At 38.6% G+C, this 10,454-nt stretch overlaps 1 protein-coding gene and 1 long non-coding RNA gene across 2 annotated transcripts; both read left to right on the top strand.

The window, feature by feature from the left end:
- Positions 1–603: 603 nt before the first annotated feature.
- Positions 604–2,573, top strand: LOC149161044 (putative LRR receptor-like serine/threonine-protein kinase At1g07550). The gene is made up of 5 exons (XM_089434763.1): positions 604–1,211; positions 1,385–1,460; positions 1,652–1,791; positions 2,121–2,192; positions 2,501–2,573. The coding sequence occupies exons 1-5, from the start codon at positions 604–606 to the stop codon at positions 2,571–2,573; spliced, it is 969 nt and encodes a 322-aa protein (XP_089290889.1).
- A 395-nt stretch (positions 2,574–2,968) lies between these two features.
- On the top strand, positions 2,969–3,684 carry LOC149161043 (uncharacterized). Its single transcript, XR_016261870.1, has 3 exons — positions 2,969–3,127; positions 3,271–3,342; positions 3,585–3,684. It is a non-coding gene; the product is annotated as an uncharacterized LOC149161043 (long non-coding RNA).
- The last annotated feature ends 6,770 nt before the right edge of the window (positions 3,685–10,454 follow it).

The following is a 10,454-nucleotide window of genomic DNA, read 5'->3' as shown; positions in this document are numbered from 1 at the left end:
GCTTGCTTCCTTAAGAAAATTCGTGCATCATCGGCGCGCCAATAAACATTCCAACATAAGGAATCGACCCGCCGCCGGTCGGGCGAGGCGGGGCAGCCCGGGGGTGCCGCTGCCGCTTGTGGGAGAGAATCCTTGCGCTTGCTTGCTTCCTTAAGAAAATTCGTGCATCATCGGCGCGCCAATAAACATTCCAACATAAGTATTAAGTAGAAATGTGGAGACAAACGGCATTTGTATTAATAATAATACGGAGAAAAATATGTATTTTCTGGTGTGCAGTTACTCAGGAAACCCCTACCTACGGATGGGTATGAGGGAATGTAATCTCAAGAAGAAAAACAAGGATGAAAACACGGATAAAAACAAGAATGAAAACACGAAATTGATAGTTGTACTCGGAATTCTATTCATCGCGTTGATAGTAGATCAATATATAAAATTGACCATAAAAAAAGAGCGTGTAGCTAACAAAAGCAGTGCGGCCCAAAAGGATCCAAAACATTTCTTGTATAAGGGTAAGTATTACAAATATCATTATTATTAATACTACCTTCCAAAACAACAGTCTACCTTCCATGTGTAGTGTGAATTTTTTGCTGGCAAATGTTATGGTATGGGTCATTTTCTAGTACCGGCAGAAATATTGAGCATATAAATGATGTGATCGCAGGATTTCTGAGTATCAGTTGTGGAGGTAAAAAAAATGCCACGGCGGAAAACAATATAACATGGGTAACTGATGCTCATTACATAGACGTCGGTGAGTCAGCAGACATAGGGGACGCCAGTGAACAAGCCTATTGCTCTTACTTGCACACAATGCGTTATTTCCCAAAGCCTCTTAACAAGTCTTGCTATCAGTTGCCTGTGGCCCCTGATGTGCCTCACCTCTTAAGATTATGGTTCGCCATGGGAAATTTCAGTGAACATGCTGGCTCCTCATCTGATTTCGCTTTCTCTATTGAGACAGAGGATATGTTGGCTTCACGAAACGTATCAGGAGAGTTTTTTCCAAGTTTTTACGAACAGATATTGGTTACTAAAGGCAGAGTGTTGTACATTTGCTTGGTCAGAACCTCCGAGACTGATGATCCCTTTATCTCTGCTATCGAGATTAGGAGGCTCCAACATGGCATGTATACAGACGCTCAGCCAGGAACAATCCTCTTTACAGTATCAAGATACGATGCTGGTGGAAATTCGATGGTCAGGTGAACATTTTGAAACTTGTTTATATTTACCTATAGAAATCAAGGCAGAAGAATAAATTGTAATAAATTTAAATCTCGCTCTTCTACCTGCGATAAGACTTCAATACAGTTGAGTAGTTGTCATTTTTTCGGTTAATGATTGACCTGCATAGCTTTTGTGGTTGATTGAGCAGGTATCCTCACGACAATTTCGACCGCATCTGGACACCAATGGGCGCATTTATGTTAGATCCTGATCCACATGAGAATGTAACTTCAAAAAGACCTATTTCAACAAACAATACCAAAGACTTTCCTCCAAAGTCGATTTGACATAAAAGATTGGACTTCTCCTGATCCTTGCTATTTGATACCCTGGGACGGAATTGGCTGTGATGATAGAACCTACGGTGGAGTAACAATTTCTGAAATGTAAGTTAAATTCTCCGATTTGTTTACAGCAGAAATCGCGAAATCATGAGGCATATAGGCCAAATCTAACACGCCACGAGGATACTATTGTTGCCAGAGATTTGTCGGGAAGGAATCTTACAGGACCGTTGCCTATCGATTTTGCAACGTTGACTGCATTGGTTAATCTGTAAGCAAAAACTGGACCTCTATTTTATCTCTGTGTAACCTCTAACTATCCCTTCGGAGAATACCACAAATACTAATAGTCATTATAAATTGTGCCCATGTCTTGGTGTTACATGAATATTCTTGATGGTGTGTTAAAAGTATTCACTGTTTATAAGTCTTCCACATGGGAATATAGAACTCTGGTTTGGCTTTTCGAGGGAACATAATTTGCGTTTGAATATTATATGAGGCACCAATCATCTGTGCAGCATTTACCTATTCGTTTGAATATGATACCACCAAATAATCATATGTGCTGCATTTACCATTTTGTGTTGGAATTAGCAGGTCACTTCACCATAATCACTTAACCGGAGGGGCACTGCTCGATTTGGGCAATCTAACCGTATTGGAGGGACTGTAAGTTCTGATTTGGGAAATCTAACTTCCATTTTGTAGGTTCTTGTGTTCCTATACATTTTCATTGTACAAAAATTTACTTTGGCTACTTTGCAGATATTAACAAAACAATAACTTTAATGTTGATCTTGAGTGGCTACCTTATCAAACGGTTCTTCGAGAATTGTACGCTTGCTCCTTTTCTCTGTTTTCTATTTAACCTTTTTTATTTTATTTTTCTTCAAAGTTAAATGAAACTAATTAGTAAAATTTGTACATTGTGAACATTCATCTGTGAAACATTTACCTATTTGTGTTGAAATTAACAGGTCACTTGACCATAATAACTTCACAGGACCAGTGCCAAATTTGGCCAATCTAATCAATTTGGAGCGATTGTAAGTTACTTTCCCACATAACTTTCATATAATATGTTATTTTGTCGCTATAAATTTTCATTAAACAAAAAATTTACTTTGGTTACTGTGCAGATATTTACAAAATAATAACCTATCTGGTACTCTCGAGTGGCTATCTGACCTAATCTCTCTTCAAGCATTGTACGCGTACTTTTTTCTGTTCTATATATATATATAATTTTCTGTATATATATATATATATATATTAAATAGAATTAATTACTAAAATTAAATAGAATTAATTACTAAATTTGTAAATATTTTGCAGTAATCATCTATGCATTTGCCTATTTGTGTTAAAATTAACAGGTCACTCGACGATAATGATTTCACTGGACCAATGCCAAATTTGGCCAACCTAACCAAATTAGAGCGACTGTAAATATCTTTGAAACAAAACTTTCTTTTTGTGGATTATTTTGGCTTTACATTTTCACAAAACTAAAATTGACTTTGATTACTGTGCAGATATTTACAAAACAATAAACTGAATGGTAATGTTGACTGGCTATTGGATTTAAAAAATCTTCAAGAATTGTGCGTCTCTCTCTTTTCTCTATTTGATTTTTAAAGTTTTTTTCAAAATAAAATACAAATTATCAAAACAAATTCAAAATAAAATACAATTAACCAATAAATATTTTCTCAATGGTTTTAACATTTAAACTTTTTCTATGCAGAAATATAGAAAACAATAATTTCAGCGGTGTATTTCCTGCTCAACTTCTCCTTAATTGTTCGCTGAAACTCAAGTAATAATATCCGATTTCATATTTCTCATGCTCAGACACAACTTGTTTTAAAATTTACAGCTTCAATATTTATTTTCATTCATATTTTCTATACTATAAATTGCCACATATGATAACAGTGAATCGAATTCAATCTCTAAGTAACTTGAAATTTTACAGAAAATGACAATGAATCAACTTAAAATTTTAATTTATTCAACTGCATGATGTTTATGGAAAAATATGTATTTTCTGGTGTGCAGTTACTCAGGAAACCCCTACCTACGGATGGGTACGAGGGAATGTAATCTCAAGAAGAAAAACAAGGATGAAAACACGGATAAAAACAAGAATGAAAACACGAAATTGATAGTTGTACTCGGAATTCTATTCATCGCGTTGATAGTAGATCAATATATAAAATTGACCATAAAAAAAGAGCGTGTAGCTAACAAAAGCAGTGCGACCCAAAAGGATCCAAAACATTTCTTGTATAAGGGTAAGTATTACAAATATCATTATTATTAATACTACCTTCCAAAACAACAGTCTACCTTCCATGTGTAGTGTGAATTTTTTGCTGGCAAATGTTATGGTATGGGTCATTTTCTAGTACCGGCAGAAATATTGAGCATATAAATGATGTGATCGCAACACTGAATATTTTCAACCAATTTCTGTTTGTTGCCATGATATATTTGTGTTCTGTATTTTGTGGGTATCACAGTAGCAACACCTTCACGTTTGTCTCCACATTTCTACTTAATACTTATGTTGGAATGTTTATTGGCGCGCCGATGATGCACGAATTTTCTAAGGAAGCAAGCAAGCGCAAGGATTCTCTCCCACAAGCGGCAGCGGCAGCGGCACCCCCCGGCCGCCCCGCCTCGCCCGACCCGCGCCGCCGCCGGTCGGGCGGGGCGGGGCGGCCCGGGGTGGCGCTGCGCGCCCGTAGCGCCACCCCCGGGCCTCCCCGCCCCGCCCGACCGGCGGCGGCGGGTCGATTCCCGGAATCGACCCGCCGCCGGTCGGGCGAGGCGGAGCGTCCCGCGGTGCGGCTGCGTGGAATTGGTAATGTGGATCGTCATTTGATGCGTGGAATTGGTAATGTGGATCGTCATTTGAATATGTTGGAAGGCTTCTGCGTCAAGCAATTTCTGGGCAATTGGAAGTTCCACACTCCAAATCCATTACTGTTAGGCTACGTGTTCTCAATGTTAAAACATGTGTTCGTACCATTTCCAAGAGGAGATCAGAATTGCGTGCATGGCTCCTTTTCATGTTTACCTTATGCCCACATGTATTGAAATTCGAATTTCAAGGTGCTACCTAATAAAATGACGCTTCGGAATCCAAAGGTGCTACATAATAAAATGAAATATTGGTGAGGGCTCCATTATTTTCAAAAGTTGCATGTTTCTACCAGTTTTTACTATTCTATATGGGTTATTTTCGAGGGAGACAAGGAATTCTCTGCATCGAACGATTTATCTATTAAAATTTCCCTTTTTTGTGCGTGTAATTGGTAATGTGGATCGTCATTTGAATATGTTGGAAGGCTTCTGCGTCAAGCAATTTCTGGGCAATTGGAAGTTCCACACTCCAAATCCATTACTGTTAGGCTACGTGTTCTCAATGTTAAAACATGTGTTCGTACCATTTCCAAGAGGAGATCAGAATTGCGTGCATGGCTCCTTTTCATGTTTACCTTATGCCCACATGTATTGAAATTCGAATTTCAAGGTGCTACCTAATAAAATGACGCTTCGGAATCCAAAGGTGCTACATAATAAAATGAAATATTGGTGAGGGCTCCATTATTTTCAAAAGTTGCATGTTTCTACCAGTTTTTACTATTCTATATGGGTTATTTTCGAGGGAGACAAGGAATTCTCTGCATCGAACGATTTATCTATTAAAATTTCCCTTTTTGTGCCGCCGGTCGGGCGGGGCGGGGCGGCCGGGGTGGCGCTGCGCGCCCGTAGCGCCACCCCCGGGCCTCCCCGCCCCGCCCGACCGGCGGCGGCGGGTCGATTCCGGAATCGACCGCCGCCGGTCGGGCGAGGCGGAGCGTCCCGGGGTGCGGCTGCGTGGAATTGGTAATGTGGATCGTCATTTGATGCGTGGAATTGGTAATGTGGATCGTCATTTGAATATGTTGGAAGGCTTCTGCGTCAAGCAATTTCTGGGCAATTGGAAGTTCCACACTCCAAATCCATTACTGTTAGGCTACGTGTTCTCAATGTTAAAACATGTGTTCGTACCATTTCCAAGAGGAGATCAGAATTGCGTGCATGGCTCCTTTTCATGTTTACCTTATGCCCACATGTATTGAAATTCGAATTTCAAGGTGCTACCTAATAAAATGACGCTTCGGAATCCAAAGGTGCTACATAATAAAATGAAATATTGGTGAGGGCTCCATTATTTTCAAAAGTTGCATGTTTCTACCAGTTTTTACTATTCTATATGGGTTATTTTCGAGGGAGACAAGGAATTCTCTGCATCGAACGATTTATCTATTAAAATTTCCCTTTTTTGTGCGTGTGAGACCAGGAATGCTTTATAAAGTGTATAAAGAAATGATTATAGTTTAATATTTATTAAATTTAAAAGTGATAATAGTTTAATATTTATTAAATTAAGTTGTAGGACATTTTTGTGCGAGACCATTAATTCTCTCCACCGAATGATTCATCTTTTAAACGATTTACCAAATGCTGTATAAAATGACAAGTATGATATTTATCAAATTAGTGATGAGCCAAAGGAATTCTTTCCACCGAACGATTTATGTTTTAAACCTTTAATATTAAATGTTGTATAGGGTGGTATGTGATATCAAAGACTAGATAGGGTGGTGTTTAAGTCAATCTGCGGTACGATACGATATCAAATACTTTATAAAGCGGTTTATAAGTTGTTGAGGAGCATAACATTAAGTATTCGCGCAGTGTGTAAAGATGTTGTAAATTTTTGCGAAGTATTTGTGTAAATTGGCTAAGTATTCGTGTAAATTTGTATATGTGTAGTATTTAAAGATGTTGTAAATTTGTTCAGAAAATAATGAAAATTTTGTAAATTTGCCCGATATATAGAGTATAGGTATATATGTAGGAATGGAGTTGTTTTTAGTGTGATTTGTTAGATTTTTGGGTGTTAAAATTTGGTGGAGAAATCTGAGGCAAAATCTTAATTTGTGTTATTTAAATTGGTTTTTTGATTATATATGGATTTAGTATTTTGAAAATTTTGGTTAACAAATTTGAAGTGAAATCTTAATTTGTGTTATTTAAATTGGTTTTTTTGATTATATATATGGATTCAACACCTTGAAATCTTAATTTGTGTTATTTAAATTGGTTTTTTGATTATATATGGATTTAGTATTTTGAAAATTTTGGTTAAAAGGGGGGGGGGGTAGGGGTAGGGGTAGGGCGGGGGTGTAAGGGGGGGGTAGGGCAGGCGGTAGGTAGGTGTAGGGGTAGCGCGGGGGGGTAGGGAGGGGGCGAGGGGGTAAGGGGAAGGTGGGGCGGGGGGAAGGGGGGTAGGGAGGGGGCAGAGGGTGTAGGGGTAGGGGTAGGGCGGCGGGTTAAGGGGGGTGCAGGGGGGGAGGGGGGTAAGGTAGGGGGTGGCAGGGGGTTGGGGGGGGTAAGGGGTAGGGCGGGAGGGTAGAGGAACTCTTCGCTTCAAGACGACAGAGATTCTGAAAAGGTTGTTACCAGAAGGAACAATGATGACATGGGACTCTACTGAAACCAGTCGTAGATCTAGAAGACTTTTGAAACCTGGAATCTTGGGCATGCATGTGGACTCAGATGGGGCACTAGCTGATGACAAAGAAGAATATGGAACATCTTCGTCAGCATCCAGTCACTCATCTGAAGATGTGAATTCTGATGGTGTGCAAGAAAATATGAGTGATTTTGAATAATTGTTTAAGAGAGTTTATATAACTGATGTATGCATCATATCTTCAAATAAAATTAATGTTTTCCATATTTTATTAAATGAGAAGTTATGAAGCATTTTTATGTTGTTGGATTATGTCTTAAGTATGATAAATTTTATTGTTTAAATATCTACAATGCAATATCAAATTAGAGATATAATGTCTATTTTATTCAGTGTACAAATAAATACTTTTGAATTCATTCAGTGATATAATTTGTTCATAATGTCATGTTTTTTTAGTTTTATAGTTGAAAAAATTTCAATTTCTTTTGTATCTAGCATGTTGTGGTTGAAAACATGTTAAATTTATACTTAGGAAAGAAAAATGATATTCTACCAGAAACATTAATGTGTTTTTTCCTTAAAATTTAACTTTGTTTGAGACATAAAAAATTGGTTTTATTAACATTTTTTAAAAAGTATGAAAATTGACCCTAAAAAAAAAATCATTATTCCAGTATCAACACTTTCGTTCTAAAGCTATATTTTGCAGGAAAATTTCGTAGAAAATTTCGTAGTCACTGCCATTTTTAAAACAGCCGCAAAATTGACACCTAAAAAAAAAAAACATCGTTCCAGTATACACACTTTTCGTTTTGAGCACTGTTTTTGTGGTTTTTTTGGGGTTTTTGGGCCAGAGTTCCCGTTTTGAGTTTATAGTTCCCGTTTCAAAGTTTACACATTTTGACCCTTACCTTGCCTTAGATATTTCCATTCCATAAGTACCTTTTGTTTATAACCCAAAGGGTAAAATTGGTCTTTCAATGTAGAAAGAAAACTAGACCAAGAGGATAGAACATTACCCGACTTCGTGTTGCCCTTCTTCAACTTGCTCTCCCACCAAATGAGTGGTGTCGCTCAGCCAAAGAGATGCTAACTGGACTTTCACCTCATCTTCTTTGATCTACTGGATCTGACAGTAAACCTCTATTTGTCTGATCCAATTATTGAGTTTTTCTACACTACACTCTCCATTGTACATGGGCAGGTCAAACTTTACGTCTAACTTGAAGAATGGTTTCTTAGAGGTTTGCTTAAAATTTCGATGAGATTGATGAGAACTATCTCTTGAAGAAGGAAAGGGAGGATCTCTTCTCCACCACCTTCCTAATTTGTTGATCCATGGTCATCAGCATCCTTCTTCTCATGCCCAAGTGCCTTCTCATACTCTAGGAGTTCAGCTTGTCCACTTTTCCTGCCATATTGTAGAATACCTTACGGAAATTATGTTCCTCTTCCGAATGAGCTTCTTCATTGGCCATGTTTATTGTTCATTGTGCCCATCTTGCTTCAGGATCAAATGAATTAAGTGTTCCTTCTCCTTTTTGCAACTTGTTCCGGGTTATCATATACTCATATAATTCGTATCTACAAAGACTATCTCTGATACCAAGCTTGATCCAAGATATTTTACTTACAGATGCATCAGAATTACATATAACAGAGCTAATTAACCATGGAACTTAAAAGCACATAAACAATGTGGAAATAAATAGAAGAACATAAAAACCATGACACAATGATTTGATTACAGAGTTCATCTAATTTGTACTACATCTGTGGGCCCTGCTCAATAGTGGGGAGTCCTTCATTCAATTAGTGACATAAAAAGAGGTAAAAGTACAATAAACATTGAATTACAACCCTTATACCTCCAAGCTAAAAGATAGACAAAGAATGGATATCCCAGCTTCAGAAACAGACAATACCATTGAACTCCTGGCGAAAAATCTTGCAAAAACGCTTATCCAAACACACAATTTGGATAATCAGACCTTCTACAACCTCTTGGAACATCCCTTCTGCTAAAGGCAAGGTCTCGGCCTACTACTAGGGTGAGGGTTTGCTGCGTGCGAGTACTTTTGAACTATTCCATTGATTCCCTCTCCTATTTTCTGATACAAATAGCCATATATATAAGCATGGTGGCAATCCTTCAAAACCCAGGCATCTTCAAACAATGGACCAAGTTAAGAAGGTGGGATCAGGCCGGAATGATTCATGGAAACAACCTCTACAGATATGGCGAAACCCATTCAACTACGCATAAGACTCGGTAGCATGTCTATCGGTGTTTCCAACCATCAGCGGAGAGTCCCAAACCCAACAATCTGGCACTCTATGATACAACGGGCTCGACGAAAGTATTAACTGTAATACATAACCTCTCGCATCTGGGAACCCTATCACAATCGTGATTGGTGCTTGAACCATTGGCGCATCGACCCATTCCTTGTGATAACATGGACCCGCCGAGCTATAAAACTCAGTATATAAAAATATCCCATCCTGCAGTCCTATCGCAATCGGCGCTTACTGTCAGGGCCACTTTGTAAACACCAACCCATTTTGCGATTACGATATGCGATAGATCGTATCGCTACTGGGCTTTGCTCGGGGGCGATTCTTATCCACTGTCTCCCTCTGATCTATGATATGTGATATTGCAATTGTAACCAAGATCCTATCAAGGCTGATTCATAACCACTTGTCCACCTCCAATATACGATATGTGATATCGCAATCGGGGGGGTCGATTCCTTAAGCTGCTTCTTCCTCTTTTTCCGACATTCAATATGCGGGACCCAATGGAAACTTGCCACTTGGCACTTCCCCATTCACTGAGACCTTTTCCATGTCATATCCTCTTGCCATCTCGACAAGTCAAACTTGAACTTTGACTTGCTCTAACTTCTTCATAACTCGGATTTGAGTGTCATTCACACCATTGGAATCACAATGATGAGCACTTTGATCCGATGCTAAGTTTATCTAGATTTTTCCACTTTGAGTCTTGAGCCTTTTACCATGCCATTGGTACTTTTCTAAAGATCCAACTTGATCATTCCTCCTCGCATGTGTGAAACATACTCCTATAATTTAAGATGTATCAAGCCCAGGAACAAAAGAGAGATGTGTGTTGATGGATGTCCAAATGATCTTGAGGTGTCATGCATTTATAGGAGATGGAGGAGGGGCAATTTACCCTCTAGGCCGACTTGATCAAATGTGACATTATGGGTTTGACTTCAAAAATACAATTTCCCTTATCTAAATCATGTGTTTCAAAGGTCAATTTTGGTCCTCTCGGGAAGAGGAATCTAGCCCAATGATTATAACTTTTCATTGAGCTACCAAACTAACACTCCCTCTTAGTTAGGGAGAAATTCCAGTTGCAC

This window comes from Pinus tabuliformis, chromosome 5_2 (assembly GCF_031772625.1).
Source record: "Pinus tabuliformis cultivar Carrire ecotype Pingquan chromosome 5_2, CPIR1, whole genome shotgun sequence".
NCBI lineage: Eukaryota > Viridiplantae > Streptophyta > Pinopsida > Pinales > Pinaceae > Pinus > Pinus tabuliformis.
Note: the sequence above shows the minus strand (reverse complement) of the source record. Positions and strands in the feature narration are given on the sequence as shown.

Bases quoted from the DNA above. Each gene is read 5' to 3' on its own strand.
- LOC149161044 (XM_089434763.1), top strand. From the start codon at position 604: ATGTTATGGTATGGGTCATTTTCTAGTACCGGCAGAAATATTGAGCAT. The intron at 1,212-1,384 runs GTGAACATTTTG...TTGATTGAGCAG, and splicing joins GGTGGAAATTCGATGGTCAG to GTATCCTCACGACAATTTCG. The intron at 1,461-1,651 runs GTAACTTCAAAA...ATTTGTTTACAG, and splicing joins ATCCTGATCCACATGAGAAT to CAGAAATCGCGAAATCATGA.